Source organism: Castanea sativa, chromosome 4 (assembly GCF_040712315.1).
Source record: "Castanea sativa cultivar Marrone di Chiusa Pesio chromosome 4, ASM4071231v1".
Lineage (NCBI taxonomy): Eukaryota > Viridiplantae > Streptophyta > Magnoliopsida > Fagales > Fagaceae > Castanea > Castanea sativa.
Window position 1 is genome coordinate 38,130,202 of NC_134016.1, and position 17,956 is coordinate 38,148,157.

General features: G+C 34.5%; 2 protein-coding genes across 4 annotated transcripts; one reads left to right on the plus strand and one right to left on the minus strand.

The window, feature by feature from the left end:
* Positions 1–265: 265 nt before the first annotated feature.
* On the plus strand, positions 266–8,014 carry LOC142631881 (ABC transporter A family member 2-like). Its single transcript, XM_075806219.1, has 16 exons — positions 266–643; positions 2,641–2,872; positions 2,987–3,156; positions 3,256–3,441; positions 3,555–3,650; positions 3,730–3,930; positions 4,086–4,245; positions 4,336–4,565; positions 5,143–5,260; positions 5,392–5,468; positions 5,631–5,720; positions 5,885–6,028; positions 6,102–6,425; positions 6,508–6,588; positions 7,366–7,542; positions 7,649–8,014. Exons 1-16 carry the CDS (start codon positions 275–277, stop codon positions 7,889–7,891), a joined length of 2,898 nt encoding a protein of 965 aa, XP_075662334.1. The 5' UTR covers positions 266–274; the 3' UTR covers positions 7,892–8,014.
* Positions 8,015–9,618: 1,604 nt separating this feature from the next.
* On the minus strand, positions 9,619–17,226 carry LOC142631308 (protein IQ-DOMAIN 31). Of its 3 annotated transcripts, none has more exons than XM_075805452.1 (8): positions 16,967–17,226; positions 16,748–16,787; positions 16,151–16,281; positions 15,342–15,638; positions 14,464–14,663; positions 13,385–13,466; positions 10,347–11,466; positions 9,619–10,050 (listed from the first exon to the last, which is right to left on the minus strand). In XM_075805452.1, the coding sequence occupies exons 3-8, from the start codon at positions 16,232–16,234 to the stop codon at positions 10,019–10,021; spliced, it is 1,815 nt and encodes a 604-aa protein (XP_075661567.1). In that variant the 5' UTR covers positions 16,235–16,281; positions 16,748–16,787; positions 16,967–17,226; the 3' UTR covers positions 9,619–10,018. The 3 variants fall into 3 exon arrangements, with proteins under 3 accessions (XP_075661567.1, XP_075661565.1, XP_075661566.1); XM_075805450.1 differs by having other exon boundaries at positions 13,385–13,465; positions 14,460–14,663; XM_075805451.1 differs by lacking the exon at positions 16,748–16,787 and having other exon boundaries at positions 13,385–13,465; positions 14,460–14,663; positions 16,967–17,077.
* Between the last annotated feature and the right edge of the window lie 730 nt (positions 17,227–17,956).

A 17,956-nucleotide genomic window follows, 5' to 3' on the forward strand; every position in this document is an offset into this window, starting at 1 on the left:
TTTACGCCAAGCTTCCTTGCTACGACTTCGTGTGGAGTGGAAATGACAACGCCGTGGCGCGAGGGATTGCTGCTAAGATCATCTCCTGGCAGACCTATTTGTCTTTTTTTTGGTCGGAGTAGATTACACTTACCCTCAAAGTTCGGAGTTGTTTCCGTATTAGCATAGCTTTTTTTATGTCTCGCTTCGATTTCGTATATTGGTCTTTTACGAATTTACAAGTATAAAAAACAACAACAACAACAACAACAACAAAAATATCACTCTAAAAACCATGAATTTACAGCGCGGTTTTCCGCTGCTACGGCAGCAATACACCGCGCTCTTGAAGAAGAACCTGCTGCTCTCATGGCGGAACAAGCGGTCCACGTTCCTCCAGCTCTTCTCCTCCTTCTTTTTCATCTTCCTCATATTCTGCATCCAGAAAGCCATCCAGGCTCGCTTCGCTTCCTCCGCGGATTTCCAGAGCATTACCGATCCCGCCACCCTCGTCTCGCCGCCGATCCCGCCTTGCGAGGACAAGTTTTACGTCAAGATTCCTTGCTACGACTTTGTGTGGAGTGGAAATGACAGCACCATTGCTCAGGGGATTGCCGCTAAGATCATGGCTAACAATCCTGGCAGACCTATTCCTCAGACAAAGGTACATACGGATACTAGCTAGATATAGTTTCATTTGTTTTTTTTTTTTTTTTTTGTTCGGAGTAGATTATACTTTTGACCATTAAATTTCGGAGTTGTTTTCGTATTCGCTTTTTATGTCTCACTTTAATTTCATATTGGTTTTTTATGTCTTGAAATTTACATTTTGACCCTTTACGAAAATAGTCTTATTGTTTGGTTCCTAAGAACATAAAAGAAGATTGTACACAAGATGAATTTTGTGTTTGGAGAATTGAATTATTGGTTTTATTTTAAGATTGGATTGCATTTTTTGTTTGTTTGTTAAAATAATAGTTTAGTGATTAAATCTTCCATTTTCTAACAATTTAAGAGTAATTTATCAGCTTTTGGATGTAAAGACAATGAGCAATATAACTTCATTTGTTTATTGTTCGTGTAAACTACACTTTTGACCCATAAAGTTTGGAATTGTTTTCGTATTAGCTTTTTATGTTTGACTTCGTTTTCATATTGGTCTTTTTATGTTTTAAATTTTAAATTTTGACTGAAAATGGGGATGGAAATTTGGATAGATAAATGGCCAAAAGTAAAAATAATTACAAAATTTTGAGGGTAAAAATGGACATTAGTTTTATTGTTTGGTTGCTAAGAAAATAAAAGAAGATTGTACAAAAGATGAATTTGTATTAGGAGAATTGAGTTTCTAGTGCTTTTATTTTTACTCAATTAAAATTTCATATTAATTTTGAAATGGAAATTAAGAATTTTGAGTCTTTATTAGAATAATGGTTAAATGATTAAATTCATTGTTAACAGCTTAAGGATAATGGTTAGATACTAGATATAGCTAAAATTCTTATTGTTCGTAGTAAGTTACATTTCTGACCCTTAAGGTTTGAAGTTGTTTTCTGTTTTGCTTTTTATATGTTTGTCTTTGTTTTCGTATTGGTCTTTTTATGTTTCAAAATTAACATTTTGACCCTTTATGAAAATAAAAAGGGTCAAAAGTGTGATTTAGTCTTATTGTTTGGTTCCTAATAAAATAAAGGACAAAGTCTAGTTACAAAATTGGTTATAACTTAAGGCTACAATCTTATTCAATATTTTTTTTATTGGAGGCGAATTTTCACAAATTCACTATTGGATTACATTTTCTTCTTATATCCTCCATACTTACAAAATTTCTAGAAAATTAAAGATCAATAGCTATGTTACCAATAAATTGTTTATATTGCAAGTTTTTGTAGTTTAAAATTATGAATAAAATATAAGTTTATAGATCATATAGTAAATAATATTCGATTGACATAAAATTTGACATATTTATTAAAAACATAAAAAAATGCAACTCAACAATTAAATTTTCAAAATCTATAGCAATGTTTATTTTATTAAGGTTGTAACTTTAAGGTACAACCAATTTTATAACTAAATTTTATCCTAAAATAAAAGAAGATTGTACACATGATGAATTTATATTTGGAGAATTGAATTAAGGGTTTTATTTTAAGATTTGACAACATTTTTTGTTAGAATAATGGTTTAATAATTAAATTCATCTTTTTCTAACCATTTAAGACAATTAGTAATGTATCAGTTTTTGGATGCAAGGACAGTGAGCAATATGAGAATTTTGAATTTCTAGTGTTGTTATTTTTACTCAATTAGAATTTCATATTATTTTTCAAATGGAAAAATGAAGAATTTTGAGTCTTTGTTAGAATTCATTTTCTAACCGTTTAAGAATCCATAATTTATCAGTTTTTGGATGTGAATATAGTGAGAGTTCTTATTTTCTAGTGCAATTATTTTTATTCTATTAAAATTTCATGTTATTTTTTTAATGGAAATGAAGAATTTTGAGTTTCCTTTTAATGGAAATTATTGAACTGAAAACTGAGCCAGTTGACTAGCTGGATGGTATAGAGAGGAAATTTAGAATTTATTGAGAGTTTTATTTCTATCACAACTTCTTGTTTGTATTGGTATTTCTATCACAACTTTTTGTTTATGTAGGTCATGTCATTTAGAACACCAAGTGATGTAGATGCATGGCTAATGAGTGATCCAATGAGGTGTCCAGGAGCTTTGCATTTTGCTCAAAGAAATGCTACTGTGATTAGCTACAGCATACAGACTAATTCAACTCCAGTTGCAGTGCGAGGCAATTATGAAGATCCCACTTTTAAATTTCAAATACCACTTCAAATTGCTGCAGAGCGCGAGATTGCGAGATATCTGATTGGAGGTATTCAATTCTAGTCCCTCTTGGAATTTTCTACTCACAAGGTTTAATGCTGTGACACCCATTTCTGCATTTGAGTAAATGTACCACTAATTTAATCACTCTGTGCATGTTCAGATCCAAACTTCAGCTGGATTGTAGGATTTAAGGAATTTGCACACCCTGCAATTGATAGTTTCTCTGCAGTGGGTTCAGTAGGACCAACTTTTTTCCTTGCAACAGCCATGTTTGCTTTTGTGTTTCAAACCAGTTCTTTGATCACAGAGAAAGAACTTAAACTTCGCCAGGTATTGACTTTCTGAAGTCTGAAGCTAAAATAGAAATTTGACATTGCTGTACTTTTGCAGGATTATTCAAATTTTCATTTTTGGTTTTTATCTACACAGGCAATGTCTATGATGGGTCTTTATGATACTGCTTACTGGCTCTCATGGTTCACATGGGAAGTAGCTCTTACGCTTCTCTCATCACTTTTCATAGTTCTCTTTGGGATGATGTTCCAGTTTGATTTTTTCTTGCACAACAGTTTTCTAGTTGTGTACCTTGTGTTCTTTCTTTTCCAACTCAATATGGTAAGATATTTCCTGCAAGTCCTATAAGTCATTGTTTTACTTTATGCTTAATTAAACCAGCCCTTTTTAAATATAGTGACCCTTTATCTGCCTGTCTTAACTTTTGATGCTAGATTGGATTTGCATTCATGTTGTCGGCCTTCATTAGCAAGTCAGCTGCATCCACAACAGTGGGTTTCTCAATATTTATTGTTGGATTTTTGACTCAGGCAAGATTCCCTTCCTAAATCTCTCAGAAACTATTAATCAGTTCACTTGAAAGAATCTGTTTCCACTTTGTCCTTGCAGCTTGTAACAGTATTTGGATTCCCATACAGTCATAGATTCAATAATACCTGGAGATATATATGGTCCTTATTCCCACCTAATCTTCTTGCTGAAGCTCTTACTCTGCTTGCTCGTGCAACCTCAACTCCTAATGATCCTGGGATTAGCTGGAGTAGACGGGCCCAGTGTGCACCAAATGATACAGAGTGTAAAATGACCATTGTATGTGAACAATTCAAGCTCAAAATCCCAATATTGACATTATATAGATCACTATATATCCTTTTTCTATTCTCTATTCCTTTTCCTCTGTTTACTTCAGTCTAAGTCAAATCGCCCACATTATAGGCTTTTTGTATTTCTTGTGTTCTCAACAGAATAAGATATACATATGGCTCATTGCCACATTCTTGGTGTGGTTTGTATTGGCTATCTACTTCGATAATATTATACCAAATGCATCTGGTGTGAGAAAATCAGTATTTTACTTCCTAAACCCTGGGTACTGGACTGGGAAAGGTGGAAGCAAAGTGAAAGGTAATTCAGTTTGATCTTCAGTTTGTGCTCATGATTTCTCCTCATTGCCTGGTAGTATGACTAATGCCTTTTTCCCCTCTATGATCATAGAGGGTGGAATTTGTAATTGCATAGGTTCTGTCCCAAAGCATGAGCAAATTACCCCAGATGATGAAGATGTCCTTGAAGAGGAAAACATAGTAAAACATCAAACAAAGGAAGGCATGGTTGATTCAAATGTTGCAGTTCAGATACGCGGTCTTGTAAAGACATATCCTGGAACTAGGGATTGTAATTGTTGCTGTAGATGCAAGAAGACTCCACCTTATCATGCTCTTAGGGTAAGGACCTCTCTCTAATTTTAGTTCCGGAGAGTTTCAGGGAGTAAAATGAACTTTTATTCACTTTTACCTGATTATGTAATTGTTATGAGTTGCTGTAGGGTCCTAGTGTTTCTTGGTTCTTAAGGAGGATGCTGTTATGAAATCAATCTAATCAAATATCTTATTTGTTCATGCACATTCTTCCATTTTTGCTCAATTACCTCTCTCTTTCTTTGTTTTTAGTTGTTCTTTTAGGAAAAGAATTGGTGGGCACAGGTAGAGCAGCATAGAGTCATCGACTACATATCTAGATTATTAGTATCATTGAATTTACTTCATTTTGGGCTATTGTTTGTCTGGCAGAATCAATTGAGTGGTTTTCCTGCTGTTTGTCATTATGGTAGTTATACATTAGGTGCCTTGAGAGGGATTTGTTCTTGTCCATATTTATGTTGTTTTTTGCATCACTGTCATCGGTTTCTTAACTGTCATAATGTACCACCATAAGGCATGAGATTACAAAATATGATGCTGACCTTGGACGTATTTATATTTGAGTAAAACTTTAACTGGCTTATTTGCAACTTACCTTCAGGGGCTAATGGTGAATTTTGAAAAGGATCAGTTATTTTGTCTTCTTGGACCTAATGGAGCTGGAAAAACTACGGTAATTAATTGTTTGACAGGCATTACACCTGTGACTGGTGGAGATGGTGAACTCTCTCTCTCTCTCTCTCTCTCTCTCTCTCTCTCTCTCTCTCTCTCTCTCTCTCTCTCTCTCTGTGTTTATCCTATTGAAATTAAGTCAAGAAGAATATAACATTTGAGTCTGCCTCGTTAACAGCATTGATTTATGGACATTCAATCCAAAGCTCAGTTGGCATGTCAAACATTCGAAGAATTATTGGAGTCTGTCCCCAGGTGACCTCTCTCTCTCTCTCTCTCTCTCTCTCTCTCTTTGTGTGCGTGCATTTCAAGTTTGCTGCATGTTTTCAGCAATATATGAATCAAAAAAGTTTCCAGTAGAAATGGCTCAAAAAAGAAGTGCCTAACCTTTTCTTGAATTTTGTATTTTTTTTGTAGTTTGATATCCTTTGGGATGCATTATCTGGTCGAGAGCACCTCCACCTCTTTGCTACTATTAAAGGCCTACCCTGTGCTTCTATCAAATCGGTATGTTATGCAAGCATAGAAGGGTGATTCAGCCGCTTTCTTCCTGATCAGGGTTTGAAGATTCAAAACACACTTTATGGCCCCAGACAACAGCAGAAATAAGTGACCATGATGTAGGTTTTTATTTTCATTCTTCTTAAGATAAACCATTATTCTCCATGCAGATTGGTGAGAAGTTGTTGGCAGAAGTGAGACTCACTGAGGCTGCCAAAATGAGAGCTGGGAGTTATAGTGGCGGAATGAAACGTCGCCTCACTGTTGCAATAGCCCTTATTGGTGATCCGAAGTTAGTCATTTTAGATGAACCGGTATGTAGCTAGGAATATATTTGCTCTAATTTATTTACTTAAAGAAGTTTTATCTAATCCCTCTAATTGGCAGACAACTGGTATGGATCCAATAACAAGGAGGCATGTATGGGACATTATAATGGATGCAAAGAAAGGGTGTGCCATTGTCCTAACAACACACTCAATGGAAGAAGCTGACATTTTAAGTGACCGCATAGGAATCATGGCCAAGGGTAGGCTTCGCTGCATTGGAACCTCAATCAGGTTGAAGTCAAAATTTGGCACTGGTTTCATAGCTAATGTTAGCTTTTCTGGAATCAACAATGGACAAACTCCTCAGAATCGTTCTCCTCCCAATGGGGCTGCAGTTTCTGCAACTCCTGACCATGAGGCTGTGAAGCAGTTCTTTAAAGATGTATGTTAAATAAATAAATTGATCAAATTTTTTCTTTAACTTACAAAGAGGTTGATTTATGACTCAGTGAATGTTTGGACAGCATTTGGATGTAGAACCAAAAGAGGAGAATAAATCCTTTTTGACTTTTGTGATTCCTCATGATAGAGAGAGTCTTTTAAAGGTAAGGATCTTTAACATTGTATTTTGTTTTCATTTCTTTTGAAGCTGTCCTCTACAAGTTTATAAATCCTAGATAGGCTCACACTCAACAGTATGGATATGGATTCATATGTGAACTGAATTGCATTTCCACTGATGCATCAGCAAAATTTTTAACCTTCATATATTGCATTCTTTGAAATGATGCACGTCAATACGTCATAGAATAATGATATCAAGTCAAGTGCACAATCGCCAAAGCCTTGTAGCTGAATTGGCACCTCCCCATGTACAAAGTGTTTGGGAGTTTAGGGGGGAAAGGGTTCGAGATGCGAAGTTAGTAGCACAATCCTATATATTGCATTCTTTGAAATGATACACAGTCAATTGGAGAGAGATTGCATCAGCTGTGTTTGCAATAGGGGTGACATAGATCCATGAAATAATTCTAAAAGGCTCAGATTGCCAATTTTGTTGACCAAATAGAATAGTACTTTATTGTGGTGAAATATACACGATTTTTGTTATAGGTTTTTTCCTTATTGTATCTGGTAATTGTCAATTTGTCATTTTCACATGATTTGGTAACTTCATTGGTTTCCACTACAGTAGAGTCTAATGAAATGTTTTGAGCTGCCATAAAGCAACATGTAGAGCTCAAAAAATAACAATTTCTTATATTATTAGATTCATTGGATTACCTTCTTATATGATAGGCTTTATCTATTAAAATAATGTAAAGATTATGAAAAAAAAATTATACTAATCAAATTTGGGGTTTACTAATAATCCTAAACAGAAATTTTTCAAGGAGCTCCAAGATAGACAAGGGGAATTTGGTATATCTGACATTCAACTTGGTCTTACAACCCTTGAAGAAGTTTTCTTGAATATTGCAAAGCAAGCAGAGCTAGAGAGTGCGGCAGCCGAAGGGAGGATGGAAACTCTGACTTTAACATCTGGAGCCTCAGTTCAGGTAAGTGGATTTTTTGTGTAATCAATGTATAGCAAGATAAGCTAAAGAAAAGTTTTAGAGCCACTATGTCCACTCCTATCTTATCCTTTTTACAATGATCATGCAGGTACCTGTAGGAGCTAGGTTTGTGGGGATTCCAGGAACAGAATCTGAAGAGAAACCTAGAGGAATTATGGTAGAAGTGTATTGGGAGCAAGATGATTCTGGTGCCCTCTGCATTTCTGGCCACTCGGACGAAATTCCAGTGCCTCCAAATGTCCAACCAAAACCAGTAACAGGTTCTGGAAGAAATTACTTATGCCGGTCAGGACCAGTTCATGGAATTGTGATTGAACCCAATCAAATTTAGTAATATACGAATTATCATTGATTCATTTACTCCTGAGTTGTATACATATGTTTTTGTGCATTCTGTACATTTAAAGAGCGCCACGATTCGAAAGCATTTTAGACATTTGTATCATGTATACTAGGATATTGAAAAACCTTAGAGGATTTTGCTATATGTTGATATAATTCATATATTATTATTACATTGTTTATTCATTTTTTTCCCTTAGTTCAACCCAATTCTTGAGTTATTAGAGGTTACTTTCTGTTAAAATTTGGAGATCAAACCAGTCCAATTCCAACGCATAATTTATTGCTGTTGGTCCAATCCTCATTCTATATTATCCAAATTGGGTGTAGGGACTGTGGGAGGTATGGCTTTGGAAGCATTAGCATCTGTAAGTTGCCTTCCTGTGTGCTCCCAAGTTGTATTTTTCTTAGAGGCTTAGAATTAGTATAATTCATAGTTTCTTTAGTGTTGGGTATACATACATGAGTAAAATCTCACATTAAATAATAATAATAAAAGTGAGTGGTTAATATAATATAATTGGACATAAACTCATAAACTTAAGCTTTTGAGTTAAGGAATGTTCTTATGTTATATTAACTACTCAATTGAAGTCTTTCCAAAGTGTTCTCCCCAACATTTAGCCTCACAGAGATATAGATATGTAATTTTTGTAGAATTTTCTTCACATTAAGAAGGATATACCTTTTTAATTGGAAGGATGGATTTAAACGTAGGAGCCACAAGGATGGTTTTAAACTTAGGAGCCACCCAATCAGTAGCTTGAAACCAAGGTAAATATGAGCAATCAAACCAGCAAACTAAAAATTGCAGTCCAGGACCAATTAGATAGTGGTTAAAGGCCGTGCATAATACACCCATGAAAACCAGTTGCTTAACATTCTCCACTCATTATAGTTCCAAGTATAACAGTGCATATACAGGACCCCCCCCCCCCCCTTTTTTTAAGTGTATAGACAAGACCTTGAGAACAGGTAAACTATGCTTAAATTATGTTCTATGAGAAAAAAACAAAGGCTATCCTCGAGGAAACTTGATACCAGGTAAATTATGTCTATATATTCCTTTGCATTTGAACATCACTACTCTCCTTGAGACCAGGTACATTATGCTTATATAATCCTTCGCATTTGGACATCACTAGAATCTCTTACGTAAGGTCATAATTATTAGAATAATGTATTACAAAATTAACTATTTCCTATCAACGTAAATTTGTTACCTGTTACTTTTGAAACAAGTGATAATTTATTATAGATTTAAATCAGATAGTTTTTAATTTAAATACAATCTCAACTTTCCCTCTCAATTATAAGGTTTAAATTCCACATGTTAAGTTAAACTGTCAAACCCTACCAACGGATGGAGAACTTGGACCAACATATGGGAAAATGAAGATTTAAATTAACCATTTCCCAGCCATTTAAATGGACAAATAGTATAGTAATTTGTCAATCAAAATGCAGACTCATGTTTTCCCAGAACCGAATATCCCGGAGGAGCATTTTTACCATACCCTGGTCTGAATATCAAGAGATCTGAACCCACCTATGACACATTGGTTTAAGTCTAGAAAAGCCGTGTTCCAAAGAATCGTAGCAACTAGAATTGACCAACTAAATATCAAAACAGAATCTTCTTCTATTGAAATAAATTTATTTCATGATTCAAATTTAATTATTAAATGAAACTTAACTGAATGGAGTGGATCACCATACATCCAAATACATCTTAATAAAACATTAATCATAACTAAGGAGCATTTAAAGATCATAACCACTATGAAATACACTATGAACAGCCAGAAAGCATGTCAACACCGACCACAGTCAGAATTAAAGTATTAACACAATAAACTTCAAAACCTATGATGTACATTCACTCACAAACACCCCAAATGCAGGAAAATCAGTAAAGGCTCTCGGCCCCACACACCCTCCAACTACAGTCCCAATTACAGTTCAGAAGACTTGCAAACACATAAACCACAAACTCCCAGATCAATTTCCACCTCCTTATGATCAACTTTGAAAGACATCAACAAATCTCTAAATTCTTCTTTATACTGACACCATAGAAAACATTCAGGCTATAAGAACCAAATTTGGTCACAGATTACCTTTTCCACTCAGCTTGGTTTACCTTCACTGTAAAATCAAACACCAACAAGGCAAATCATAAGGAGGCATTAAGAAAATAATTACATATATGTTTCCATGTATGACAAAGTAAATAACCGTTTATTTCTAGACAATTGATGGCAAGTTCTCTTTTGTAAACTTTGTTGGCATGATGACATTGGATTTTTTTTTTCTTTTGCAAATCAATGGTTTAGTAAGAAAAATACTATAAAGCTTCAGCAGAACACCCTTTGACTCTTACCTGATGGCCAAAAAATATAAGTTATTTTCACTTTAACTACTGAAAAGAAAACACATCATACCATTTCCATCTCTTGAAGACACAAGAGATCTTTCGCTTTTATGTCCCCCTTTGCCACCAGATTGCACCGGTCTCTGCGTTCTTGGTGACTGTGAACTGATCTTACTATTAGTTGAAGAGGGCAGAGAATGACGCCTTGTGACGTTATTTTTTTCAACCACTTCTTGTCCCAACCTTGGGGAGCCTTGAGCTCTCAGCTTTGCCTTTGCAGATTCAGTTGCTGCCATGTAGCTGGGCAATGATGGACTGCTCTGTAAACCATTCTCTGCACGTTCTTGCTTTACTGGAATAGAAGCTTTCCGGCTGGATTTCTGATTCTCGTTGCTTGCCAAATCTTCCTTTTGGCTGAGCTCTCCATTTGTTATGGGAATGTTCTCAGTTTTAGCACTGCTCTCTATTAAAATATTCGACTCCACTGCAGCTTCGTCACCATAAGTATTTTTATCTTTACCAAAGCTCTCTGTTAGAGGTTTTGATTCCGCTGCAGCTTGATCATTATTATGTGGTAAGTCAGATGCCTCTTTCATCGCTAATGGTTCAGGAGGTGTTTCTACATCAGGCACTTTGGACGTAGTCAAGGTTGTCTCTCTTTTCATTTTCTCAGCAGAGATTTTCTCAGCAGAACTATTCATTTCCCGTTCTAAAACATCTTGACTTGAATTGGTAAATGCCTTTTCAATACTCTGCTTTGGTTTCTCGGTATCAACCTCTGCCTGGACAGAGTTCTCTACTACAGGGTTATGAACCTTCCTCAAATTACGTTTGACCTTTTCAAGCTCAAATTGTGGATTTTCCTGTAATGAATCTACTGAATGGCTGGCAACTTTCTTCGGATTACGTTTGGGTTTATCGGGTTCAGAGGTTGCTTGCACTGAGGCACCATCAAAATTGGCAACAGGGAGTCTCCGGGTAGTGCGCTTTGACTTGACTATTTGAGCTTCTACAGTTTGACCATTACCCTGCTTTCTCTGAGATTTTGAGTCCACAATTTTCTTTGGTTGTGGAACTGGTCTCCAAAAGCGGGATGATGTCCAGCGCTCTAACCAGCTAGGGACCGAATTTGGTTCTCGAGAATCATAATGAAGGTGCAGAGGCATCACATTTGGCGACGAAGCAAGGAGCTAATGTAATGAAACAAGAAATCATATTTCCAATTCAAAAAGGAACAAATTACAGAAGATAATAGAACAATAACATTGCAATTGAAATTTTTACACACTGAAAAATATCATAAAGTCAACCATTACTGCCAAAACGCCCCCACCCCAAATTATTCTTAGTTAAGAATTTATTGTTAAGAATTTATTGATTCTAATATGATGGACTCTGCATAAATACAAAGTTAAGTTATGGAGCAGATCCGAGCACTGCCACAATGTCTGAGGAGAAAATAAATTTGATATACTGACACAAAATACAGTTTTCATTTTTTTTTTTTGGGTAAAAAAAATGTCCATTCACTAGGAAATTTAAAAATAAAAAAAAAATAAAAAAAAACTATTTTAAAAAGAGTCTCTGTGGTGACATAAGTACCTCCCTACAATTCATAAATTAAGAATTTTCGAAACAAGGTCTACTCCAAAAAAATTAGGAGTCAATAATTCCTTTCACAGGAATCCTTTCAAAACTATCAACTAATTAGAATAAGTTCATTATTAGACCATGATATTTGATTCACCAAATACACCATTATTGTATACTCTTTCATATGAATGTTATAACCCAATCCCTGCTTTTTCAAGTTTCTAATCTCTTTCACAAGATGGTCAAAAGAAAAAATTTCTATTTGACAGGTTTTCTTCCTATACCTACAAATTTCATTGGACCCAAAAATGATACATTAGAAAACTCTTTTGGATCTTCCAAGATGATCATCTCATGGCTATTGAGAATGAATCAAACCAGATGGTTCTATTTCCCAATCTTTCTGATTTGTTCTTATAGAACCAATATTGAAAATATTGAGAAAAATCAGTCATACAGAACAACTGATAAAGGATTCCTCGAAAAGTGATAAGTAATCCTTTTTAGAAATCAAATGGATTCGATCTTATACATGCACAAAGAAGGTAATAAAAAAAAGGAGAGAAGACATGTGCTTCTTTCTTTTATAGCTTAGGAGCTGTGCAACACAAAAGTCTCATGCATGGTTTTAAATGAGAGAAAAAAGTGAGGAATCCTATTTTCAATATAATTTCAGCTTCAACCACAACACCCACACCCATCACTGTAACCCCGATTTGTCAAGAGAGTTCTTTGCATGGTTTTAAACAAATGTCTAGCTCATGATATTTCTTGACATCTCTATATATAATGCCACTATCATATCTATAATGTATCATGTCATAATACATACCATAATTCCAAGATACAAGTTAATTGAAGCCATGTACTTGAAAACTTTATATGCTTCAGTTGATTTAATAAGGAAATAAAAATCTTCTAAAAGTCTTGATATAATCAAAATACAAAACTTTATAGGCCTCAGCTTGATGCTTTAGATTCCAGCGAATCACTTTCTTTTAAGTAATAATAAATAAATAAAAAAACCTTTGAGATTTGAACATTAAAAGAGAGAGAGAGAGAGGGAGGAAAGAAGTCACAATTGTAGTATATATTATTCAGGTCTTCATTTGAATTCCCCAAGAATTTATACACAACATAACAATGCAAGTACCAATGAACTTTAGGTCAATTGGCCCTTCTTGGTGTTTTTGCAACGGAGACAAGACATCCAAGGTTCGAAACCCCCTATCCCCCATTAAATATAGCCAAGTTTTATTTAATCTAGCCCAATTCGGGGGTCTGCTTTATTGTGTAAGCTTAAAAGCCACTGCCAGATCTTGTAAATAGATAAAGCATGATAGCCAACACATTTTCATTGTCTCAATACAACTGCAAAAACCAGCCTTTAGTCCTAAATTTTTCATCATATTAATATCATATCAAATTGTTATCTTGGTAGCTACAATCATCACCAATTCTAAAGACAGTTGTATGAAAACAGTAGCCACATGAATCACATGATACTGAACTCACCTTACGAACAAAAGCATTTGGGGACAGCTTTGCAATTCGTGCAGACAAATCAACTCCAACGAGAACCACAGGCTTGTTTTCCTAAAAGATTAAATATATGTTAAAAAAAAACAATTAATGGCAGAAAGTAAATTAAGGCATATTTAAAGGCAGCTAACTTAATCATGTTTACAAGAACCTAGAGCCTTCCTGATGGCCTTTGAGAGAAAATTATTTTATTCCCCATACACAACATTGACGTATGAGTAAAAAACTTGATTCTAAAGTCTATAGCCATGCCAAACCAGTAGTAGAAGAACAAATTAGAGCATAACTTGATTTTAAAGTTTATAGCCATGCCAAACCAGCAGTAGAAGAACAAATTAGTGCGTCCTCTCTCACTTATCATCTTATAAAACTACATCCATTACATACTATAATACCATTTGTGGAAAAAGGAAAAGTGAGGCTTAAGAGTGAATATGAATCTCAATCCAAGAGATTTACATGGTTGAAAATTTGATTATTGAATTAACTTTAAACCAACCATTTATAGTACATTAAGTGTATATATATATGTGAGAGGGAGTAGAGGAGGTGCAAACTTATAATTTTTCTTATTTAAATTAGCAAATTACCATGATAACTTTAAAAAAAATTAGTAGTTGTTTTATTTAGAAGTTAGTAGACAAAAATGGTTGTTTTTGAAACTTCCCATAAGGACCATAACAATTATTTATGAAGGAAAACTGCTCTGTAGTTCTCTTTGTTTGTAGTAGAGATTAATGAAACTTCGAGTTCTTCTAAAGAAGTTTCTAAGGTTATAGCAAATAATTGTCCTCACGGACTAAGGTTGATTATTTGCCAAGTTAGTTTCACTTATTTGGACAACAGATATGTGGGCCAACAACATGTTAAATGTCCAATAATGCCCCCCCACCCCCCCAAATTAAACCCAACCTAAATTTCAGTTTCAATTGCAAACATATTCGGGGAAAATAGAAATCCAAGTAGAGATTTTCCCTTAGTATACAATTAAGACAAGACATCTATAATTAGTAATTAGCCACTGGCATAGTTCATCAAAAGAAATTACCTGGTGCTTAACCAGAATGCATTTTTTATGTACTTCAAGCCCAAGATCAGAATGTCTGTCCCTTCTTCCCCGAACAAGTGCCTGGAACTTGACAATTCCCAGCATACAGGACAAAGTAGCAACACCTTGCCTCCTAACCAAGTGCCCACGAATAAGTGCCTGCAACCTTATTATGCCTTTGAGGGCCCAAAATGCCCGGCGAGCCTTTACATAATTTGCTTAGTTAGTGCATGCATAATCTTAGCCTTACAAAAACATAATAAATGGACAAATTGCAAAACAGAAAAGCTATTCATATTGTCAGCCAGTTCAATGATATAAAAATAACAATCTGAGCCAGACAAACAGCAAAAGTGACCAAACACATATGCAGAATTGCTGAAAAATTCTGACAACTAAAATAAATATAAAAATATATATATATATATATATATATATATAACTTATAAAAATATAAAAACTTTTGGCAATAAGGAGCACTAAGGAGCTAATCTCTCATCCATAAGATCCACGTTAAAAAACTCTCGGCAATTAGAAGATGCCAATTCTAGCATGGAGTTAAGTATGAAATGCATGCAGGCAGTCGAATTTCTCTACCGTGTCCAGACCTACTCCATCTAAGCTAAAATTTTAAAGGAATGGGAATATGGGGTAAAACAAGTTATAAAAGTGATAGACTCTTGAAAAAGGCTGAAATCCTTGTCATTTATTAAAATATTATGATAGATAGTTGGGTTCTCTGCAAGTGGTGGTTTTACAAAACTCAAGAACAAGATGGCATTTCAAACCTTGACCTCAACCCCACTAAGCACTCAACAAAGGATGTCCCCAAACAAGTATTGAAAAAATGTTTAACGCTTAAAATCAACAAGAGAGAATTACCAAATAACCCCGAAAAGCAGCCTGTGCCTTTGTTGCAGCTTGCTCCAGCCTAATCTTCTCAGGATCATACAGTGCATCTTGGGGTGTGGATCCTGTTTCATCTATCTCTTGATTCCCTGGCAAAACATTTCCCCCATCATGCGATGAGTCCGTAGCTTCCTTGTTCTCTGATTCCAACCTCCCCACATTTCTACCAATCGTATTGGGGGTCAGATGTGAAGTCACGGGAGGATCCAAACCCAAACTAACTTCCGATGCCTTGGCAGGAACCAAGACCTCTCTCTCATTCGTAAATTTCTGCAACAGAATGATAAATGAGAAAATTAGGACTCCTGCATAACACATTTGGTAAAAATTTCTACAATTGATAACCACAAGAACAGTGTACACTAAACTTGAATGGCTGGAAATATGCCATAACCTATCTGAAAACTTGAACGGATGGAAAGCATGCATAAGTAGGTGAAAGAACATCAAAATTTGAACCCTCAATAGCAATATCAAAAGAACTTGAACATGTCATTTAATGTGAAGCTGAAGACTGAAGTTCTATGAAGCCAATCTTGCTATCTGCTCTCGAAGACTCGGTCTAGAAAAACATCATTCCAACAGGATTTTTATATTCTGATGATGCAATTTGAATTAAGAACTTATATTCAAAGAGAAAGGGAAAAAAAGAATGGACCAGAAGTTCTTGTTTCACAAATCATATCTTTTGAATGAGGATCTACAGTTAAATAACTTAATACACATTACAGTCAAATGTATAACAGAATGTGTGATCCACGCAGTACTTAGCTTAGTATTACCTCTCTTCCTTTTGAAACATTAGATTTCGATGACTTCTTCCCAAAAAGCACGGCTTTGATCCATTTTCCGGGTGATTTTCCCATTGCAGAAAAGCCAGGACCAGTAATCACGAGAACCCGAATCCCACTCTCTGCATTTTTTTTTTTTTTAATTTCATGTAAGAACCAACTTACACACACACCAAACAGTATATAATTGCAAAAAACAACATAATCAAAACATGACCAAATCATCATTTTATAATTGCAAAACAACCGAATCAAATATGACCAAAATCATTATAATTCAATTTTTAAGTACATTTTATGAAACAATGCATCAACACTATATAATATTTAATTACATTGGATCTCCTCAGTTATCAAGTGAATCAAATAGGAGTAAATTTAAAGCAACTACCTTCCAAAAATACTAACCTAAATATAACTAATAAACCAGTAAATATAAAACAACACAACTTCAACAAAAAAAAATAGTAATAAATGTGAAATCATAGTAACTTGCAAACATAGAACCTACAAGATCTGCTTCAAGTAACAACCTTGTTTTTTTTTAAAACACATAAAAGGTTGAATAAGACCAGATCTGGAACTTACCTGAGAAATGTGTTATTCTCAGACAGCAAATCTAACATTCCTAAGAACCAAAATGTTACAAACCATGAGACCATAGAACATTTTAAAACAACCCTAAAATAAATAAATAAATAAAAGGTGGTTACAGATTTTTGTGAAACAGGAAAAATATGTATATATATAAGTGTTAGAGAGAGAGAGAGAGAGAGAGAGAGAGAGGAAAAGAGGAAGAAAATGTACCATTGAGTGAAAGTGAGAGCGCTTGCAAACCAAGGAAATGTGATCTAAAAGCTCCACCGATTTTCACTTTTTTTTTGGTTTTTTGCTTTTGCTTTTTGTGCTTTGCTTGGCTTTGTTTTTGTTTTTTGTTTTTGTTTTTGTTTTTGTTTTTGTTTTCTTTCACTCTCACTTCACTGTACTGTACTCTCACATCAAAATTGTATCCGAAACTGAAAAAACCAAACCAGATTTTAGATATTGGAAAAAGGATATGGCGTGGACGGACTCACAATACAAAGCGTGGAGTGTTTTTCTTTTAGGCCGTTGAAGTAATTTTGACCAATTTAAAAGGAGTACTTAAAACTACTCTCAGTTACTGTGTACAGGCTAATAAATTAATTCTTAAATTGTTTTTTCTTTTTATGGGTGACACTTAAAAAGGATAAAATTTGTATTATTTTCAGCATTATTTAATGTAAAAAAAAAAGACCATGAAATTTGGTTTGCAATATGCAAACTGAACCATGTGCTGACAATTTTGTATTTGTATTATTTCTAACATTATTTAATGTAAAAATGAACCATGAAATTTGGTTTATAGTTTGCAAATTGAACCATGTGTTTACAGTTTGTAAGACTTTGATATTTTGTCTAACTCGCCTAAATTCAACTCCCACTGCTCACAGTTCTTTGTTAATGAGCATCTCCAAGGATTAGCTTGTGAATCTTAACATAAGCATCCTGTCCTTGGACTAACGTAATTTAACTAACTTTTAATTTTTTTCTTAAAAAAAAAAAAAAGAGAGACAATTTTTACATTATTGACTTTTGAGGTTTAATAACTGTCTAAATTAACTCTAATTTTATCCTAATTTACTTAAATATACTTGATTGGAAATAACCATATACAATACACATTTTCTTTTTTAAATTAGTTTATTTTCATAGTAAAGTGGTTACACACCATGTAACTCTTTCATTATTAGTTATAATTTATAGCTAAAATTAAAA